General features: G+C 45.8%; 2 protein-coding genes across 3 annotated transcripts in view; one reads left to right on the forward strand and one right to left on the reverse strand.

Moving 5' to 3' along the window:
• Window positions 1-4,301: 4,301 nt before the first annotated feature.
• ythdc1 (YTH N6-methyladenosine RNA binding protein C1) lies at window positions 4,302-14,488 on the forward strand. The gene is given in 17 exon segments (XM_082541252.1): window positions 4,302-4,509; window positions 5,572-5,673; window positions 5,944-6,233; window positions 6,907-6,940; window positions 6,943-7,302; window positions 7,396-7,458; window positions 7,557-7,651; window positions 7,928-8,036; window positions 8,140-8,257; window positions 8,907-8,991; window positions 9,064-9,218; window positions 11,385-11,464; window positions 11,597-11,633; window positions 12,932-12,971; window positions 13,221-13,286; window positions 13,477-13,668; window positions 13,763-14,488. Coding segments are annotated over 17 exon segments (2,043 nt in total). The 5' UTR covers window positions 4,302-4,481; the 3' UTR covers window positions 13,952-14,488.
• Window positions 14,489-14,562: 74 nt separating this feature from the next.
• The window catches only part of LOC309711169 (UDP-glucuronosyltransferase 2A2-like), a 28,634-nt gene continuing 21,725 nt past the window's right edge, over window positions 14,563-21,471 (reverse strand). For both annotated transcript variants that reach the window (XM_082541261.1, XM_082541262.1), the window contains exons 3-7: window positions 19,079-19,227; window positions 18,866-18,997; window positions 18,608-18,695; window positions 17,219-17,438; window positions 14,563-17,033 (exon numbers count right to left, since the gene is read on the reverse strand). In XM_082541261.1, coding sequence (XP_082397387.1) covers window positions 16,754-17,033; window positions 17,219-17,438; window positions 18,608-18,695; window positions 18,866-18,997; window positions 19,079-19,227 — 869 coding nt within the window. In that variant the 3' untranslated portion in view covers window positions 14,563-16,753. The remainder of the gene's footprint in view (window positions 17,034-17,218; window positions 17,439-18,607; window positions 18,696-18,865; window positions 18,998-19,078; window positions 19,228-21,471) is intronic.

Below are 21,471 nucleotides of genomic sequence, written 5' to 3' on the forward strand. Positions count from 1 at the left end.
TATCAGCGCTATGTGGCCAGAAGTGTAATAATATAATTTATTTTGTGTAATAAACAACTGCAAGGATAAATGATTACAACAAATAGATGACTAATACATAAAAGTAATACATAGATGAATAATGATGATGAGTTAAGATGCGTAATCATGGGAACAAGCGGGTTTACAAACAGGAGCAGCTGATTAGCATTAGAAAAGCTGAAATAATACCTCAGCTGAAGCCAATTATACTAAATGCACTATATGTGCACTGTTACAAGAATATTTTTGTTCTATTGCTTTCTATTAATTTATATAATTTTAAGTTAAGCAGGACAGAGTTCTTTTAAAGAAAGATTTACTTATATTCTCAAAAGTTAAGCATGACAGGCTTCTGTTTAAGAAAGAGACCTGTTTTACTGTGTTAATGTTGTCATTTTGAGCTAAAAATAAATGGCTAAATGATCATTTGTTTCACATATGGTCATATCACAAAGAATATGCATCTGCTTAAATCAAGTTCAAGTCAAATGGTTAAAAAATAATTTCACACACAAAAAAAGAGCTACCACACTGGGAAGGGTGAAGACAACTGGGTTGCCCGGCCCTGGCCACGAGGTGTCCCTTATTTATTTTTCAGGGAGTTGGCAACCCTACCGCTAGCGACACAGCTATGTTAGCCTAATATAAACAAGCTAACTTTTTTCCACTCGATAAAAGTTAACGTGAGTGTTCTTGGTGGTCAGGAACAAATGTAATCGCATGGCAGGATGCTGTAAAAGGACCAAACTTCAGCCAGGAGAACAACTGAGATAATCCATCCACAATACGAGGTTAGTCATTCATATACTGCTGCATGGGCTGGGCTTTAGTTACATCCTAAGGTTTTAAAAACTGAGCTTAAATAAATGATTAGCGGTAATAAAAGCCGAGGGAGGTCAACAGTGATCACTGACTGTTTTAGGAGCTTTTTGAGATCAAATAGAAGAAAATACATAACATTAAACATGTTAACAACACAAAAGCCATATTAAACGCAGACTACTTTAGGCCCGGAAGTAGGATTCGTCGTGTCATCACTGAACAACCGGATTGCAGTGTTTACAGTGTGTTAGATGGAGGAGTTGTACAGGGAGATGGCCACAGGGAGGAATGATTTCCTGTGTCGGTCAGTGGTGCATCATGGGTAATCTCAGTCTCTCACTGAACGTGCTTCTGTGACTAGTCGGTATGTCATGGAGTGGGTGGGAGGTGTTATCCAACATTGTCTTTATCTTGGACAACATCTACCTCTCAGACACCACCCTAACGGAGTCCAGCTCCATCCCCACAACATTATTGGCCTTGCGGATCTGTTTATTTAGTTCATTGGCATCTGTGAGCCTCAACCTGCTGCCCCAGCATGCAACAGCATAGAGGATAGCACTGGCCACAACAGAGATACAACAAGATAACATCAATTAGTAGGGATAGTGAAAACGTCTGTTTACGTTTGTTTGATGTAGCTTACTGAATCTTTTGGACTGTGTTCAGCACAATATTAATTAGTCATTGTCAATTGTTGATTTGTCCTATTCTCATTGTATGACGAATTATAATGGCTGTTTGGTAGCTGTTTGCATACTATGCATAGGGGGGGGCAGAGGGAGTGTTCGCCCGGGGCGCCAAACAGGCTAGGACCGCCACTGCTCCCCTCTCTGACACAGGTGTGTTCTCGGGTGTACATCAGAATCAGAATCAGAAAGGGTTTTATTGCCAAATGTTGAGCAGGTTTACAACATTATGAAATTGCTGCAGTGCTTCAGTGCAAACATACTGTCATAAATTACGCTTAAATAGACATGAAAAATAAATAAATAAAAATAAGAATAAGAATTAAAAGTGCTAAGTAGATAGATATATACATGATATATACATGAGTGCAGGTGGTGATCAGTGCCAAACATGGAATGATGCAGTGAACACAGCGTAGGGTCATGTGTTAGTGGTGGGAACAGTCATACGGTTATTGTTCATGTGTCCAACAGCAGAGGGGAAGAAACTGTTCTTATGGCGAGAGGTTCTGGTGCGAATGGACCGGAGCCTCCTGCCTGAGGGGAGCAGGTCAAACAGACTGTGTCCAGGGTGAGAAGGGTCAGCTGAGATCCGAGCTGCACGCCCCAGTGTCCTGGAGGTGTACAGGTCCTGCAGAGATGGGAGTCTGCAGCCAATCACCTTCTCAGCAGAGCGCACAACACGCTGCAGTCTCTGTTTGTCCCTGATAGTGGCTCCAGCGTACCACACGGTGATGGAGGAGGTGAGGATGGACTCGATGATTGCAGTGTAGAATTGCATCATCGTCCGTGTTGGCAGGTTGAATTTCTTCAGCTGCCTCAGGAAGTACATCCTCTGCTGGGCTTTCTTGATGACGGAAGGGATGGTGAGCTCCCACTTCAGGTCCTGGGTGATGGTGGTACCCAGGAAGCGGAATGAGTCCACAGAGGTGATGAGGGTGTCAGTCAGGATGATGGGGGGGAGTGGAGCTTTGTGCTTCCTGAAGTCCACAATAATCTCCACTGTCTTCTGGGCGTTCAGCACCAGGTTGTTGTGGCTGCACCAGGACACCAGACATTCAGCCTCCCTCCTGTAGGCAGACTCATCCCATCCCAGATGAGTCCAATAACGGTGGTGTCATCTGCAAACTTGATTAGCTTGACAGACTGGTGGGTGGAGGTGCAGCAGTTGGTGTACAGGGAGAAGAGCAGGGGAGAAAGAACACAGCCCTGAGGGGAGCCGGTGCTGATGGTCCGGGAGTCCGAGACATTCTTTCCCAGCCTCACGTGCTGCTTCCTGTCCGTCAGGAAGTCAGTGATCCACCGGCAGATGGGATCAGGCACATTCATCTGGGAAAGCTTGGAGATGGTCTGGAAGGATGGTGTTGAAGGCAGAGCTGAAGTCCACAAACAGGATCCTGGCGTAGGTTCCTGGGGAGTCCAGATGCTGCAGGATGAAGTGTAGAGCCATGTTGATGGCGTCATCTACAGACCTGTTGGCTCTATATGCAAACTGCAGGGGGTCCAGGAGGGGGGCCGTGAGGGTCTTGAGATAGGAGAGAACCAGGCGCTCAAAAGACTTCATGACCACAGATGTCAGAGCCACAGGTCTGTAGTCATTTAGTCCAGTGATCCTAGGTTTCTTGGGGACAGGGATTATGGTAGAGGACTTGAAGCAGGCAGGCACATGACATGCCTGCAGTGAGGAGTTGAAAATGCCAGAAAACACTGGGGCCAGAGGGGGGAGAGGTGGGGGAATGAGTGTCCAAAGTTGGGGCCGTTGGAGGTGTGAAGGCTGCCTGATGGCTCGTCAAAACGGCAGTAAAAGTCGTTAAGGGTGTTGGCTAAGAGCAAGTCATCAGTGGAGTGGGGGGTTTTAGGCTTGTAGTTGGTGATATTCCTAAAACCTTTCCACACAGAGGCCGAGTCATTCTCTGAGATCTGCTGCTGCATCTTCTCAGAGTGCTGATGTTTAGCAATGTCCACTTCTTTAGTAAACCTGTACTTGGCCTCTCTGTAGCAGTCCCTGTCTCCGCTTCTGAACGCCTTTCTCTTTTCCAGCCACAGCTTTTTGAGTTTAGGAGTAAACCAGGGTTTGTCATTGTTATAACTCACCCTGGTGCGTGATGGCACAATGCTGTCCTCACAGAAGTGGATATAGGAGGTGACAGTGTCCGTAAACTTATCCAAGCTGTTAGAAGCAGCCTTCATTGTGTCCCAGTCTGTAGACTTCAAACACGTGCGAAGCTCCTCCACAGCCTCGTTGCTCCACAGTTATTTGGTCCTCACGACAGGTTTGGAGAGCTTCAGCCTCTGTCTGTACGCGGGGATTAGGTGGATCGTGACGTGGTCAGAAAGTCCGAGTGAAGCGCGGGGCACTGCACGATAGGCCCCGCTGATCGTGCTGTAACAGTGGTCTAATGTCCTCTCCTCTCTGGTCGGGCATTTAATATACTGCTTGTATTTGGGAAGCTCATGGCTCAGATTGGCTTTGTTAAAGTCCCCAAGAGCAATGATGAGAGAGTCCGGGAATGTCCGCTCCATGTGCAGTATCTGCTCCGCGAGTGCGCACTGAGCTGCCTGCGCATCTGCATCTGGCGGGATGTAAACAGCGGCCAGGATGAATGAAGCAAACTCCCGCGGAGAATAAAACGGTTTGCAGTGCATGCGACCTTTATGCTCTGTGATGTGGTTTCTCTCGGTTGTCTGTGTGATGTGGTCACGTTCAGGTTTGAGAAATCCCGTTCAGCCCCTCTCTGTGCCCTGTGCAGACTCAGTGCTCCGGCCCGACAGGTGGCGGTGTTCACCTGTCGGCTGGCAGCAGCAGAAGTAGAAGAAGAAGACGCTGCTGTTAGACAGTCCGCCATTTGCTGACCCTCGGATCCTCCGGTAGCTTCTTCTTCCCAACAAATCTGCTACAGCTACACCTTCACCTGAAGCGGTACCTGCGCGCGCGGCACAGCGGCGGTGATGGCGGCCGACCGGCGCGAGGACAAAGGTGAGTGAGGAGGACCTTTGTTAGCATTAGCATTAGCCACGAGCTGCCTTTGTTTGATGCCGCTCGGAGCGGATCGTTAATCGATAATAACTGTGATGATCGATGCTGCTGACGGGCGCGTGACCATTTGATGTGTCGGTGCGTTAGCAGCTCGTGTTTGATCCATCACGACGCTGATGAGCGGCTCACTTTCACTGCATCAGACTCCGATCAGAAAACTGCTGATTTTACGGCTGAGGCCGCTTTAAGCACGCCTGAGAACAGGTGGAACCGGAACCTAGTTCGTTTTGGGCCACAGTAAGCTCTGACGTGTTCGGGGGTGAGGGGTCAATGATTTGGTCGATTTTAACGACACATCTGATCGCATAAAAGCGAACTAGGGAGACTGTTTACAGGTAAACAGGCTGGTACAGAGCTGCTGCCCTGTGATTGGCTGAGACGTGTGGCTAAATCCAGCAGTGATCAGAGGAGCGTAAACACGACGAGAGCGTTAACGAGTCAGCTTCCTCTGTTTACCTGCTAAAACACTATGGTAATTGATGTTAAATCCCTCATCTGGACAGGACCAGGCGATGTTCAGTTTCCTCTGATGCTTTTATGGGCAGCGGAGATTTTTTTAAAGCAACGTGTTCCTGAAAGCTGTGAACAAAGCTCCAGATTTATTTCTTATAAGTTTTTATGTTAGTGTAATATCGATGGGTCTCTCTAACATTCATGTGGAGTTAGTTATGAGTCCTTTCCGACATGATATGTTTACAAACGTACTTTTATTGGGTCAACAAGTTGTGGACTACTTACTTTACATTGTGCCCGGCTGTGCCAAGATGAACTGATTGTTGCTTGTGGGCTCCAACAGGTATGCGGTTTCTCTAGGTTTACTTGTTAACTTTCATTCTTCAGATGTGAGAAATCAAATCTGATATATCAGCAGGTGTGTCACCCAGGCTTTGGTCTATAAACACCAACACAGACAGACAATAACAGAGTCCTCCTTCTGCCTAATCAGCCAGGTGTGCGTTACCTGTCCTTCTCACACGTGTGTGTGTGTGTCTGTGGTTTCAGATGGAGAGCTGAACGTTCTGGAAGATTTACTGACTGAAGCTCCTGATCAAGATGACGAGCTGTACAACCCCGAGACAGAGCGTGACATCAGCGACAAGAAAGGTGCAGACAGTACTAAAGAGAATACTAAAGACAGTACCACAGACAGCACTACAAAGAATACTACAAACGGTACTACAGAGAATACCACAGACAGTTAAAGAAGATAGACAGTATTATAGAGAGTATTCTAAAGGTACTACTGTAGCTGGTACTACAGATGTTACTATAGCCTGTTAAACATACTGACACTACTAGACAGTATCACGAACATTCCTGACCTAAGTTATTAAAAACAGTGCATGTTATTAAGCCCTCATCGCTGTCTGTCAGGTACGAAGAGGAAGAGCGAGCGTTCTGACAGCCAGGATCTAAAGAGGCTCCGCTCCTCGTCAGGCCACGGTACTTCTAGGTCATCATCCTCCAATAAGAGAGCTCCAGGGCCATCTCTGTCCTCCTCTAAAAAGGCGTCGAGCCCTCGCGGCCGGCACTCCACCACTTACCGTCATGAGTATTATGATGAACGAAAGGGGAGACGTGGGGCCCGAGAGGTGACGAGGAGCCGTGGAGGAGAGGATGCAAGACGGCGAGAGTCCCAGAGAGGCCTGGAGGGTCTGAGTCAGGTACTGCTTACACTAAAAGTATAATTTTAACGGTTTCCAGTAGGGCTGCTCGATTATGGCAAAAATGATAATCACGATCATTTTCACTGAAATTGAGATCTCGATTATTTGACGATATTTATTTAACAATAACAATGTATTGAATAATGACTTTAAAGATTGTCAAAAAATAATATAAAATAGTGTGCAAATACTGATAACAGTGCAAATGTTTGCAATATAAAAAATAAATGAAAAATGTAAACATCTATGTTTAGTGAACTTTGTAGTGTTGCTCTGTGGTGCAGCTACGACACCGCAGCAAAGTTTACACACTGTGTGTACTTGATCCACGTCTGACTCCGCGAACCCATAATGTTTCCACACCACTGAAGTTTTTTTTTACCTCTTTTCAACCAACGGCAGTCACTCTCCTCTCCAAATAACTTCTGCTTAGCTTTCCGAGCTTCCCTCGGGTCCTCTTAATTGTTGTGACGCGTGTTCGAAATGCAGAGAGGTGCGCTCGATTTGCCACACGGAGCAGCGCGAGAGTAAAGCACGAGGGAGGGGCTAATAATCGGCTCAGTCATTGTTAATGATCGTTGAAAGCCCAGATCGTAATCGTGATTAAAATTCGATTAATTGAGCAGCCCTAGTTTCCAGCCATTCGTATTAACTTCCTGTTTGTCTTCAGAAGTTACGCCGTGATGAGCGGCGAGCAAGTCCCCCCCCCATGAGGAGGAGAACCAATCAGAGGACGAGACAGGAGCAGAATACGGCTCAGAACAGGCATCGGGCAGCTCCTCCCCCGCTGCTTCCCATGTAGAGGAGGAAGAGGAAGATGACCAGGAGGAAGAGGAGGAAGAGGAGGAAGAAGGTATGGAAGAAGAAGAAGAGGAGGAGGAGGAGGAAGAGGAAGGAGAGAAGGAGGAGGAGGATGAGGAGGAAGAAGAAGAGTACGACCGTCGTGGTGGTGAGGGCAATGACTATGACACACGTAGCGAGGCTGGTGATTCACGCTCCGCCTCCTCTGTCAGCTTCTCTGATGATGGCGAGTCAGCACACTCAGGCTCCGCCTCCGAGGCCTCAGGTAACCATAGAGTTAGTAATGTACATTTTTCTTTTCAAGGAGAAATAAAAAACGATGACGTAATATTTGAAATTACTGCTTTTAATTTGAAAGGTTCAGAAAAGAAGCGGGAGAAGCTGTCATCGTCGGTCCGTGCAGTTCGTAAAGGCATGGAGAGTAAGGACAATATTCCATGGTTACTTACCCGTTACTACACTTATACCTTTACTGAGTTGCAAGTAATCAGATTACAGCTATTTCCTGTGTTGTTGTAGATCCAACAAGCAAGCTGCGTTATATCCTGAGAGATGCCCGATTTTTCCTCATTAAGAGCAACAACCACGAGAATGTGTCACTGGCCAAAGCTAAGGTACACGTTGACCCCCTCGCTGTTCCCCATTGTTCCCCTTTTCAATCCATGTCACCTCCCTCATGGTTCCAACTGTCATTTTCTGTTGTCACCCCTCCTCCTTGTGTTGTTCCCCTCATTGTTCCCTCTTTTTCCCGTGTCTTCCCCAGTGTAGTTTGTGTCATTCCTTGTTGTTCCCCTCGATTTTCCCTCTGTCATCGTTCTCTGTCACCCCCTGTGTTGTTCCCCGTTTTGTTCTGATAGCTGAGGATGAATTGGTGTTTCTGGCGTTTACAGGGTGTTTGGTCGACACTGCCGGTGAACGAGAAGAAGCTCAATGCTGCCTTCCGCTCAGCTAGGAGCGTCGTTCTCATCTTCTCTGTGAGGGAAAGTGGAAAATTCCAAGGTATGAGGAAAAGAGGTTTTCAGTATCATATGTCGTTGTCTGTTCACCTTATTCACCTTATCCTCTTCTTAACTCTGATTGGTCTGTTTTGTCTTATCCTCAGGTTTCGCTCGTTTGGCGTCAGAGTCTCATCATGGTGGCTCTCCGATCCACTGGGTGCTCCCTGCTGGAATGAATGCCAAGATGCTGGGAGGAGTCTTTAAGATTGACTGGCTCTGCAGGTAAACAGCTCCATCCAGTAGGTTTATACTCTGTTTCTATTGGTTCCTGGTGAGTGTTTGACTTCTCCTAGACTGATCTCGGTCTCCGGTTCTGATTTTAAATTTTATGGACAAAATTTTATGGATGAACTGGAGGCAGAGGGTATTGGGTTGATTCTGGGCTTTGACCAACAGATCGAGGATATTGGCTTTGAAAATAACTACCTGTGAAACGTGAAATCCCTGGCTGGCTGGGGTGTGTCCATGTCTTAGGTCAGCTCTTTAGCTCAGCGGTCCCCAACCCCCGGGCCAAGTCATTTGGTACCGGGCCGCGAGAGTTGAGGCTCGGGTGTGAAATGTATGGTTTTCAGGGTTTTTATCGGTTTTTAGCGTTATTTTGTTATCGTTTTTATCGCTAACTCGGTTTTCCTGGGTCTTTTCACGTGTTATGAATAAATCTCCAGGAGTCGCCACAGCAGGCTGCTCTGTGTTTTTGCGTTGGTGGATTTTGGGGCTCTGCCTCATGACGTTTGCTGAAGGTGTGAACCTCTGGAGCCACCTCTGCATAGATGTAGTTCACGTGTTGTGTGATGGTTCACCGCTGATGCCCTTGCTTGCTGCTTGCTGGCTACTTCATTCAGTGTTGTCTTCTTTTTTATTTCCTTTTCAGGAGGGAGCTTCCTTTCATTAAGACCGCCCACCTCTCCAACCCCTGGAACGAACACAAGCCGGTGAAAATTGGACGTGACGGCCAGGTCAGCTGACTGTTCTATTACGAATCACGTTTTCCTGTTCTATCACATGATGCAAATCTGTGTCTCTTTCAGGAGATCCAGCCGGACATTGGTGCTCAGCTCTGTGCCCTGTTTCCATTGGATGAGAACGTGGACATTCACCAGGTGGCTCGCCGCATTCGTCACAAACGTCGCACACCATCGGAGCCGCGGCCTCGGGGCCGACCACCACAACGTGAACCGGGAAGGTTAGCCAATCATCAAGCTCCTCCTCCCGCTTCCTGTTCTTCTTCTTCTGCTGTGACCACGGCGCCACCTGATGCTGGACGACGGAGACAGCCGCTGCCCTTAGCTGGCGGCTAGCTTTCCCGTGGCTCGCGTTGCTGGTTCTCTGGTTGTTATTTTTCCAGTCTGGAGCTTCCCGGAGCGAAGCCTCACTCTGCATCTTTGGTCGAGGTGTTAAAGTCAGGCAGGAAGTGAAGTCCTCGACAAGCGTTAAACAGCTGACGTCACAGAGGAAGTTTAACCCTTCACTTGAGTTTCATTTCCTTTGAAGTGTGAGCTGAGCAACATCTCTTTGTTTTATTTTGTAATTTTTAGCTGAATTTTGTTTTGTTTTTTTAGGTCTGTAGTCTTTACGTAGCTGAGCTGAAGTTTTGTTGTTGTTAAATTTGTCCTTTGAAGCTCTTTGTCTTCGCAGGATTTTGATACTTCAGAGGTTAAAAAGTGAAAATTTGTAGCTGGACTGAAGCTGACCCTTTCAGAATAAAAGCAGAAAGGACAAGCGTCACTGGCTGGACTGACGAAGGAGGGGGTGGGAGGGTGAGCGAGGTAGAACTAAAAAAGGAAGTAAGGGAGCATCTGAGACCCCAATGGACTGTTTCAGGTGTTTGACCGGGTTTTACAGGTTGGTCAGGAGGGGGCGGGGCCTCTGGACTGTATCCACTGAGGTGTGGTGAGTCTAAAGGGGAGGGGCCTCAGGACTGTATCCAGTAAGGTTGTGTGTTGTGGCAAGGCCTCTGGACTGTATCCAATGAGAAGTGTGGTGTGTTGGGGGCGGGGCTCCCTCTGGTTGTATGAGGTAAAGTTGCAGGTGCCTAAAAGACTGAAAAAAAAAATATACCCCTGGACTGAAAAAAGTGACCCCTCCCCCACATGAAAGGACAGTCATGTTCCCCTCTTCCTCCCCTCTCCTCCCACTGGCACACACACACAGGACGGCGAGCTGGTTGTCGATGTGTGTGTGTGTGTCGCTCTGATGGACGAATACAGTGAGCATAAAATTAATCGAATGGACGGAGCGACAGAAAGACGACGCAGTTTGTCATTTCTGTTTAAGGACTGTTGCTGGTCTGGAAGGGGCGGGGCAGGGCTCACGGGGCGGGGCTTTGTGTATTGATTGACAGGACTGCACCATCATCATCATCACCCCTCACCTTTTCAAAATAAGAGGGTTTATAAAAGCCTTTAACATGGACTGATGAGGAGAAAAACTGTTTTTTTTTTTTTTAAAGTGTTGCCCCTCCCTCATACGCAGCAGAAGCGGTATGTTGTCCCTTTCAGAGGTTCTTCTTCATTTGTTCTTTTTTTTATTTTTTTTATTTGTGTGTGTGTGTGTGTGAGAGAGAGAGAGAGAGAGACTTTGTCAGACTGCAGATTCTGTTTTCATCCTTCAGAGTGAAACTTTTAAAACAGGAGATTCTGTGTGGACATCAGTTGATTTAAAAATAAGCCAAAACAAATTTGGAACAGCACTGGAATAGGCCCAGAGCACAATGAGAATAGGATCGGTATATGGTTGGAACCGGATCAGAACAGGGCCTAAAAAGGACCAGAGTAGGGCAGGAACAGCACCTTAATTCAGCCAGAATGGGAATGGAACACGATCTGAACAGGGCTAGAATAGGACCAGAACAGGATTGAAACATGTTCATAATAGGACTGGAATAGGATCAGAACAGGATTTGAACAGGGTCTTTATCAGCGTCTGACTTTCTTGCGTTTAAACATCATGTTACAGACAAAGCTGTTTCCAGGCACAAATTGAAGGTGTCACCTGGTGTAAATGTCCAAATCAGTCTGTCTTTATCCTCAAAGCTTTCTGTTACTAGACCTGTGTGATATCTGATTCGTCCAGGTAAGCGTCAGGTGAAGTCACAGGTGAAGTCACAGGTGAACCACACAGAGCGGCTGATTGTGTTGCAGTTCGAGTTTGTGTGTGAAAACGGATTTGGGGGAGGGTGGGGGATTTCTTCTTGTGTTGGAGTCTGATCTGAGGAAGTATCCGGTTTGTATTTGTGTGTGTGTGTGTGTGTGTGTGTGTGTGTGTGTGTGTGTGTGTGTGTGTGTGTGTGTGTGTGATGGAGTGTACCTGAGTGCATGTGTGTGTCTTACCTGTGGACTTGTTTATGTAGGCGTCGACCTGAAGAGTATGACCTCCACGGCAGGAAGCGACTGCGACCTGACGGTCCACCAGACTTCAGCCAGCGAGCAGGTTAATGTGCAGCTTCCATTTAAACAGCCGACTAAGACCCAGATTTTCAGGTGCAGGTGTCGAACACACCTGTTACCTGAATGTTTGCCATTCACTGTCACCTCAACCGAACTTTATGTGTCGTGCTTTTAGGGTTCATCCAGGACCTGAGGAGCCAGCCAGTGGACAGGTGAGACACACCTGGAATCGGGTTTCTTCTGTATTCCTCTTAGACCCTGAGTTGATGTAATCAGACTGATATTAGAAACTTCATCACATCTTCAAATGTCTTTGACCAGACATCCAGAACAAACGCTGCACTGTTCCTCCTGAATCTGAGTTTCAGCTGACAGCAGACTCTCCTGTACCCAGTCTTAGACCTTCCAGGTATATCCCCAGCTGTGATCCTTCTGGTTCACCTTATTACAAAGGGGATCATCACCAAAGTCTGTCAGTCCAGAGTTACTGGTGGGTATTTCAACCAAGACTGGCGCATGACGTGCAAGAACTGGGGACACATCCAGGAAGTCTTTTAGCTACTGTGATGGGCAAGTCATGCACCTGATCTTCAGACTCTGCTTCCTCTCTGGAATGGTTTGCAGAGGAATTTAGGAGATCCTCAGAGGTGTTCCTCCACCTCCAACTATACGTCCAGAGTCTAGCAAGCTCAAAAGGACTCTATTCAGCTCGATAGCTCCTCTGTTGTTCACCATATGGTTAAAGGGTTACCAGACGACAGGTACCAACCACTTTACAGCCACAACTCCATGCATCTGATCCAACTCTCCATCAGGTGGTGATCCGTTCACACCTCAGCTCCTCTCCTCACCTGAGGCCTTAGATCTGGTGATACAATTACAAAATTACGAACACCCTTAAGTTCAAACATGGTGTTCGTTATAGACGAACCAATAACAAAACACCACTCAGGTTCAGGACGAGCAGGTCATTCTTCCCAATCGTGCCAGATCGAGGTGACATTGTTGTTGCCCTTGGCAGAATTAAAGTGGAGCTCCTAGATGTTTCTTGGGGTGAGGTGCTGCTCTGTGCTCAGTCACGGAAACAACTCTAGTCCATGAAGGAACCCCTAAACATCCAGGTGCCGAACTCCAGTTCCAGAAGCTGAGCTGGCTTCTCAGCCTCACGTGCTTGCTCAGATTCCTTCCATACCACAAGTGTGACGTCCTCCATTCCTGTTGCCGGTATGGGCTGCTGGGACCAGACTGTTGAGGTCTGCCCCTGTGGTTGGCGCCCAACTACCACGGCCACGGCAGGTGGTCTATACCCAACCATCACACCCAGGCAGACCCACAGGACCGCATCCACACTAAACTCTGCCACCTGCAAGTCCCTTCATATATTGATCAGAAACTCCTCCACCATGATAAAGTGAAGATTCAAAGGATCTAAACTTTCGTCTTGAATTTAAAAAAAAATAATAATAAAATTTGAAAGTCTGAATTTCTCATGAATCTGTTCTCTTTCCAGGCGATTTTCTGGCGTAAGACGAGACGTGTTTCTCAATGGGGTGGGTCCAAACGTTTCACTTCATTGATTACTTATCACTTCACTGATTGTTTATTGATTAGTCTGATTAGTATTGATTAGAGGTGTGGGTGAACATAAATAAAACTGTAAATGATTCAGTCTTTCCATTAAAAACAGCCCGTAATCATCACAAATACCACATGCAGATCATTTGATTTCAGACAGGAAGGGGTTTTCTTGTGTTTAGCTGTGTCCTTACCTGTGTTCACCTTTGTCCTTCTTGCTTCAGTCCTATAACGAGTATATGAGGGATTACCACCACAGTGTCGGCCCCCCGGCGCCCTGGCAGACTCTGGTATGAATAGGTTATTAATCACGTTCTGATCGATTGTTCCTGCCTGTGACGGATGATGAAAACATGCATTTTACCTGGAAGCAGGAAACTGTTTTTGTGTTTTAAGATGTTGCATGAGAATTTTCAGATTAAAAGCCTTTATTAAAGTCACTACAGACTGATCTAATGATGATGCCACGTGTGTCATCAGGCGGGCTATCCCGGCGTGGAGCAGCCACCCCCACACCATCCACCCTACTACCACCACAGCCACCCACCGCCTCCCCCTCACCAGGCCTACCACCATCATCACCACCCACCCCTGCCACCACACGAGGCCCCGCCCCCTCGCTTCAGAGATAAGCAACGAGCACCGCAGCACCGCGCCTTCACGTCCAGCCCAGTAAGTTCACTCAGTCCAATCAGGCGTATTGATTAGTGATCAGCACAGCCTCTTACTGTTTTTTTGTTTTTGTTCACCCTCCTCCATCATACAGCACGACTATGACATGCGAGTGGACGACTTCCTGCGGCGGACGCAGGCAGTGGTGAGCAGCCGGCGGGAGCGAGAGCGTCAGCGTGAGCGTGAGCGAGGTGGCCCGCGCCGTGACAGAGAGCGAGAGCGAGTGAGGGATAGAGACAGAGAAAGAGAAAGGGACAAGGAGAGGGGGCGGTACCGCAGGTGATCTGATGACATCACTTCTTGGCAGCCTGCACTGCTTTTTTTCTTTTTCTTTTTTTTCTTTTTTTTTTTGGCAGCCCGCACTGCTTTTTTTTTTTTCTTTTTCTTTTTCTTTTTCTTTTTTTTGGCAGCCCGCACTGCTTTTTGACTGGTTTGCTGTTTTTGTTGAAAATTATGAATTAAAAACAAACAAACTGAGTGATGACATCATCAGTTTTATGTGAATAAAGTGAAAACTTGTACAAAGAAATATTTGGTCAAAACTTTTATTTTGGCAGCCTGTGTGTGACTCCTGGTGCAGTGCCAGATTTCCCACAATGCTCTGTGTTCATTTTTTTTTTATGTTTTGAGAGTCTGGTGATGCCCAACGTGAGGGTGGAAGCAATCTAGACCCAGTACTCAGATCTAAGATGTCATAAGATAATGGAAGAAACTTTTATTATGAACATGTTTCTGTAACAATTTCTCATTTTATTCTGAAAAGTAGTGCAGTGTTTCCTGTTAAAGCTTTCAAATTAAATGTTTTTAAGTATGAAACTCATCCCGTTTCCCTGTTTTCTTCACTTCCTGTTTGGGGAGTTAGGACGCACTAAGTGGGGCTCCCTGCACATCCACGTAACGCTTCATATTCCTGCTTCCTCCCAGGAAGAGCTGCACAGTGATGACTGTAGGTGACCATCATCATCATCATCATCATCTGGTCCAGTCTGTAGTCTCCATGATAGTAGTTGTGTGCATTTATGCAGTTTTAGCAGTAGTTAAGTCTCCAAGTGAAATATGAGCTGTTAGCCACAATAATTAAAGATGAATTGTTCTTCAGATGAACTAAAGTTTGGTCCGGGTGTATATTCAGGTGAGGATACCTGCCTCAGAGAGTAGTTTTGATACGTCACAGTGGGCGACCAAGGGGCAAGAACTGGAGCACCATTTTCGGGATCACCATTTTAAGATCATCCAAATTGGCTGCAGGACATGCAGCGTGTGGATAAAGCATCAAACTGAGACCTTCTTCACCTTGTGGTAGTCAACACAACCGTGTAGACTAAAGATGTTCCTGGACTAATGTCTTAGTCGACTAACCATGGAAAAAAATTTTTGACTAATCGACTGGTCTAGCACTAAGAAACACTCAGATATGAAGTTACATTTGAGAACTGTTTAATGTAAGCTGACAACAACAAAGCTGTTTTAAACCATTAATCCCATTCTTAAATAATGAACCATGATGCTTAACTGTGCAGCATCTTATTGTGCATTAGCAACATTACATGTTATACTCCAGACAGCGAGGCAGAAAAACACTTAAAATAAAATGATGTTAAATATGATATGAAAACATGTTACGACAAAAGTTAACGTGTTATTAAAATATAACAAATGAACATCCGAAAAACTGCAACTGAAGAGTGCGACGTGCATTATGAACAATGAATGCTGTTCACCCACCCACTTCTATAAAGGTTAAAATCTAAAATAAAACAGTAAATCATTTAGTTGTTTTCTTCTGCTAATCTGAAGTGCAATCTCTCCAGCATGTCCCGGGTCTACACTTGGGGGACTCCTCCCAGGAGAACCTTACCCAGGAGGCGACAGTCTTAGATGTCTCCTTGTGATGTGGAGGAGCAGTGGTTCTACTGTGAACTCCTCCCAAATGACTGAACTCCTCACCCTATCACGAAGGCACCGTCCACCTTTTGGAGAAAGCTTTCCACCACTTGTATCTGAAATTTCATTCTGATAGAGTAAACTTACATTTATGTTTTATCTGCCCAAATATGTAATGCAGAATAGAGTGTTGAGAAAAAAAAATGCCACACTTATATCACACATTCCAATGGTAGAGATTTACACAATAGAGCTTGGAAGCAGGCTGGTGCACACTGACACCACTACCCAGAAAACAACTATGTAAATAATGGAGCTAGGGAGAGCTCTCTCTCTCTTCACTTCTATAGGCCTGACCAGAGGAGGGGATGTGGTTGCCATGGTGATGTGGGAAGAGTCATCTCCTGTTACAAAGAGATGTCCAATAGGTGCAGGATATGAAATGTGAGCCAGATACTAGACTCAAGCCAGATAAGGGGACCCAATTCTAAATCCGTGGTTTCCCCCGACTTTTTAACCAATCACATTAACATGCTTACTGCTTTCGTGTGTCATCCTTTGTCTCTCTGAGCCCTGAAAGGCAGAGGTCCATGGCTCTATGTAACCATTTAACAATTAATTTTTAAAAGTCATAATTTGAGCATTTTTTTCTCTCAAGAAAATAGAACACGACAATACATCCATCTACACACCAATAAACATAAAATTTAGAAAACAAAATGTACCAGGAATTACTGCTGAGAGCACAATGAATTTGTGATTGGAAGCCAAGGCGTCAGAGGGGTTTGTAACACTACAAATAAAAATATAATTCACATGCCTCCTTTTGTCGTTCAGTGCGTGAAGTACACTGAACGGATTGTCTCGGAAAACCCCTGCAGAAAGTGAACTCATCTTTCATTGTAGCTGTTCACAGTCACACCTTTGACACAGCTTTGTGACCACAGCCACAAATTCATGGCAGATGGCAGACTGAATAAGAGGCATCACTCTACACTGATGAGACAGTTTGGTTTATTAGAAAATATAATAGAGAAGCTGCATTTGAGGACATCTCCTCTGAAGCAGAGAATACAGTGCAGTCATGTGTTCTTAAAATGAAAGAAGAACCAAACTGTGGAGTATGTCTGCATTTGTTCTTTTGGATGGTTAAAACCTCCAAACCTATTTATATATTACTCCAAAAATGTCAAATCTCTCTTCAGTCCTTCTTCTCTCTTCCTGCTCGCTGTCTGCACTGCCGCAGGATGCAGCGTATCCCCACCCACCACAAAGCAGCGACGGTCATCAAAGCGACCAGCAGGGCAGCACCGGTGTCCAAGCTGTGGTACTGGAACCAGTTCAGGTCGTATGATGCCAACCGCAGATGCCTAGCTCCACCATGTCGCATAACAAACTCCACCCAGAAGACGGCGGTACTCAGTGGTGTTACTGGCTGGTCGCGGTGCACCGCTGACAGACGCTGCATGTTGGTCCTGTAGCTGTGCATGGTAAACAAACAGGAAGTCATATGACAGTTTCACTGTTAAACAGTAGTGCACTTTTACTGTGAAGGAATCAGGTCAAAGACAGGAAATAAAATGTTATTAAACAGGTCCAAATGTACAAAGATGAAACTATTAACAGGAAATATACAAACACAATTCCACACTAAAATCACCTTTACCTTGGCTGGTTTGTGACGACGTGCAGCGCCTCTGCCAGCTCCTCAGCTGTCAGATGGTTGAAGTCCAGGACGATGGCGGTGCCGAGGCGGCTCATACGGGCGAGATTATCAGGCTGATCGCCAAACAGTGGCACGCCCACCAGAGGCACACCGTGAAACACAGCTTCATACAGACCGTTAGTGCCGCCATGTGTCACGAATGCCTTTGTCTTTGGGTGACCTGAGGACAAACAAATGCAGAGCTTTTATTGTGAAAGAACATCACAATCCACCTGAGGAAGTTAAAAAAAAAAATAAGAGGCCTCATTGGGCTTTTGTTTCAAAATCCCATGACATCATGAATGAGTCATACCCAGCAGGTCATCAAAGGAGCTTGCAAAGAAAAGCGTCTGGACTTCTTTAAGTTGCTTGAAGACGTTTCACCTCTCATCCGAGAAGTTTCTTCAGTTCTAAGGTCAAATGGTGGAGAGTCCCAGATATAAACCTAGTGGGAGTGTCCCCCCACAGAGGGACAAAAGGACCCCCTGATGATCCTCTAATCGCCTGAGCCAAGGTGTGAAACTGGGCGTGGGTCCCAATCAGCCAGAGTTTCGGGTGAGTTCATTGTGAAACCTGGCCCCACCTTATCATGTGATTTCCTGAGGTCAGATGGCCCAGGATGTGAGTGGGCGTTAAGGCGTCTGGGAAAGGATCTCAAAACTGGATTATAGATGGCAGAGAGTTGGTGTCGTAAACCACCGCCTCTGTTCAAAGATGGTCGCTCACAGTGGACATAGATGGCTTCTTTCACTCCTCTTTCAAACCATCTGTCCTCTCTGTCCAAAATGTGAACATTGGCATCCTTGAAAGAGTGTCCTTTATCCTTAAGATGCAGATGGACTGCTGAGTCTTGTCCTGTGGAGGTGGCTCTTCTGTGTTGTGCCATGCGCTTGTGAAGTGGCTGTTTGGTGAGCGACCATCTTTGAACAGAGACGGTGGTTTACGACACCAACTCTCTGCCATCTATAATCCAGTTTTGAGATCCCTTCCCAGACGCCTTAACGCCCACTCACATCCTGGGCCATCTGATCTCAGGAATTCGCATGATAAGGCGGGGCCAGGTTTCACAATGAGCTCACCCGAAACTCTGGCTGATTGGGACCCACGCCCAGTTTCCCACCTTGGCTCAGGCGATTAGAGGATCATCAGGGGGTCCTTTTGTCCCTCTGTGGGGGGTTACTCCCACTAGGTTTATATCTGGGACTCTCCACCATCTGACCGTAGAACTGAAGAAGCTTCTCGGATGAGAGGTGAAACGTCTTCAAGTAACTTAAAGAAGTCCAGACGCTTTTCTTTGCAAGCTCCTTTGACTACGATGACCTGGATGACTGAGAACCTTCACAGACATACCCAGCAGGTCGTTCTGAGGGATCCAATCAGAAATCTTTGTGTTTGGCGCCAATGCAGTTGGAGCCTCGCCACGGTAACGCCAAATCACCTGAAAGGTAGAAAACACTCCTCAAGTCAAAGATGAAACAAACCATCTGAGCTTCTTCTGCCTGCAGGTATTTTTTGATGATTAATCCAGAAAGTAATCAGTGATGTAATCAATATCTGCTGACAGCCCAGTCCCTGATTGTTTGTCTGTGAGTAGGTGGAGCTTCTGACCTTCTGTGGGATCTGACCGAAGGCGGTGGCGATGATGTTAGCATGCTGCATCGTCAGGTTGGTTACCATGGAGCCGAAGGAAGCCACAATTATGCCGGCATCACCTGAACTCTGCACAAATGCCTCCAGGTCCTGGAAGATGTGACATCATCATTACATCAACACTCACCTGTCCCATTTCAGAATAAAAGTGTGTGCAATCAGAGCTCACACCTCTGGCAGCTGATTGGCCGGTTTGCAGTGTAGACCGCCCACGTATTTGAAGTTTGGTGGGGTCGGCCGTGGCGTCTCAATGTCCCAGAACGTCCTGATGAGCCACACGTCGGCCTTCCCCATAGTCTCACACACACTGCTGGGAGTTCCTGTCCATACAGGAAAGAAGGGATATGACTTCAAAATAAAAGCTTGTAGTTGGCTACTTTTATTTCCTAAATTTCACATTTAGTGGTGAGAAAAGGTGCTCAATTCCTCATTACCTTTTTTTTTTGTATGTTTGTCACATTTATATGTTTCAGATCTTAAGAAAATTTTTAATATTAGACAAAGATAACACAAGTTAAAATGCAGTGTTTTAGTCTGGAAACGGTTATAAAGCATTTTTAAAGCTATGGAACTCCAGCGAACCACAGTGAGCACCATTATTCACAAATGGAGAAAACATGGAACAGTGGTGAACCTTTCTAGGACTGGCATGCTGACCAATATTACCCCAAGAGCACATGAAAGACTCATCCAAGAGGTCACAAAAGACCCAGGAACAACATCCAAAGAACTGCCGGCCTCATTTGTCTCAGTTATGGTCATCGTTCATCAGTGTTGGGGAGTAATGGAATACATGTACCGCCGTTACGTATTTAAAATACAAAATATGATTAACTGTATTCCGTTACAGTTACCGTTTAAAAGGGTGGTATTCAGAATACAGTTACTTTGTTGAAATAAATGGATTACACTGCGGTACTTTCCTGTTTCATTTTGTTGCGGGTCAGGACTGTTTGGGTTTTGTTTGACAGCTACGTTCCTTTGTTCCAGGCGGCAGCGTTACGGTTGCCATGGTTACAGGGCGACGCTCTCTCTCTCTGCGACTGTGTGTTTCCTGGGTGAGAGAGCGCCTTTTCGTTGTTGTTGTTGTGCTAAGCTAACAGGCAGAATGCTACAAGCATAGCTCTAAAGAATGTAGCATCATGGCCAGTGTAGTCCGTGTTGCAGGGAGAATGGACTGCCATACACATTATGGGTCTGTGAGCGCGAGGAAAAAGGGGAGTGGAAAGGTACGAGTTGTCATCGAGGAAAAACGGGAGCTGGAAGGATGTAAATATAATAATAACCACTTCAGCCAAGAAGAGTGCCTGACGAGCCCAGTTGTAAGTAAGCTATTAAGACTCGACTGTACACCGTGTTCGTGTTTTCCTCCGAAAACAATAAGTTCCGTTGGAGCAGTCTTTCAACGCCTCTCTCTGTCTGTCGCAAGAAAAGTTGACCCACACAACAAAGTAAAGCTATTTTTCGGCTACGAGCCGACAGGGACCCCGCCGTATTAGTCAGAGGTCCCTTTACTACAGTTCGGAGTCGCGGACCTTCAGTAACAGTAATAAATCACACAGCAATAGTACATTCACGTTGTTGTAAAAAGCATGATAATATATTAAGTAATCCAAAGTATTCAGAATACGTTACTGTCATTGAGTAACGTAACGGAATACGTTACAAAATACATTTTGGGGCATGTATTCTGTATTCTGTAATGGAATACATTTTAAAAGTAACCTTCCCAACACTGGTTACAGTTACCATTTAAAAAGGTAGTATTTAGAATACAGTTACTTTGTTGAAATAAATGATTGACACTGCAGTATTTTCCTATTTCATATTGTCGCGGGTCAGGATTGTTTGGGTTTGTTTGACAGCTATGTTCTATCCGGTTGTTTAGGGATGACACGACGAATCCTACTTCCGGGCCTAAAGTAGTCTGCGTTTAATATGGCTTTTGTGTTGTTAACATGTTTAATGTTATGTATTTTCTTCTATTTGATCTCAAAAATCTCCTAAAACAGTCAGTGATCACTGTTGACCTCCCTCGGCTTTTATTACTGCTAATCATTTATTTAAGCTCAGTTTTTAAAACCTTAGGATGTAACTACAGCCCAGCCTATGCAGCAGTATATGAATGACTAACCTCGTATTGTGGATAGATTATCTCAGTTGTTCTCCTGGCTGAAGTTTGGTCCTTTTACAGCATCCTGCCATGCGATTACATTTGTTCCTGACCACCGAGAACACTCACATTAACTTTTATCGAGTGGAAAAAAAGTTAGCTTGTTTATATTATGCTAACATAGCTGTGTCGCTAGCGGTCACGTAGCACATCATTATATACCAGCTAGCCAAACTTCAGTAACCCTACAAACGTCACTGCTGTTTAGTTTTCTGTCTTCATTTATGTTGGAAGTGATAACAGAGCTGTATGTTTTAATTTGTTTCCAAAACCCCGGAGTCAGGACATGCTATATTGTATTTAGATAAAAGCTAGCGAGCTAACTCCCTGCTAACTTCTAACTCCGTTAAATGTTATAAATTCCATTTTCATGGATGCCTGGATGTTAAAC

Source organism: Aulonocara stuartgranti, assembly GCF_965226115.1.
Source record: "Aulonocara stuartgranti genome assembly, chromosome: 7".
NCBI lineage: Eukaryota > Metazoa > Chordata > Actinopteri > Cichliformes > Cichlidae > Aulonocara > Aulonocara stuartgranti.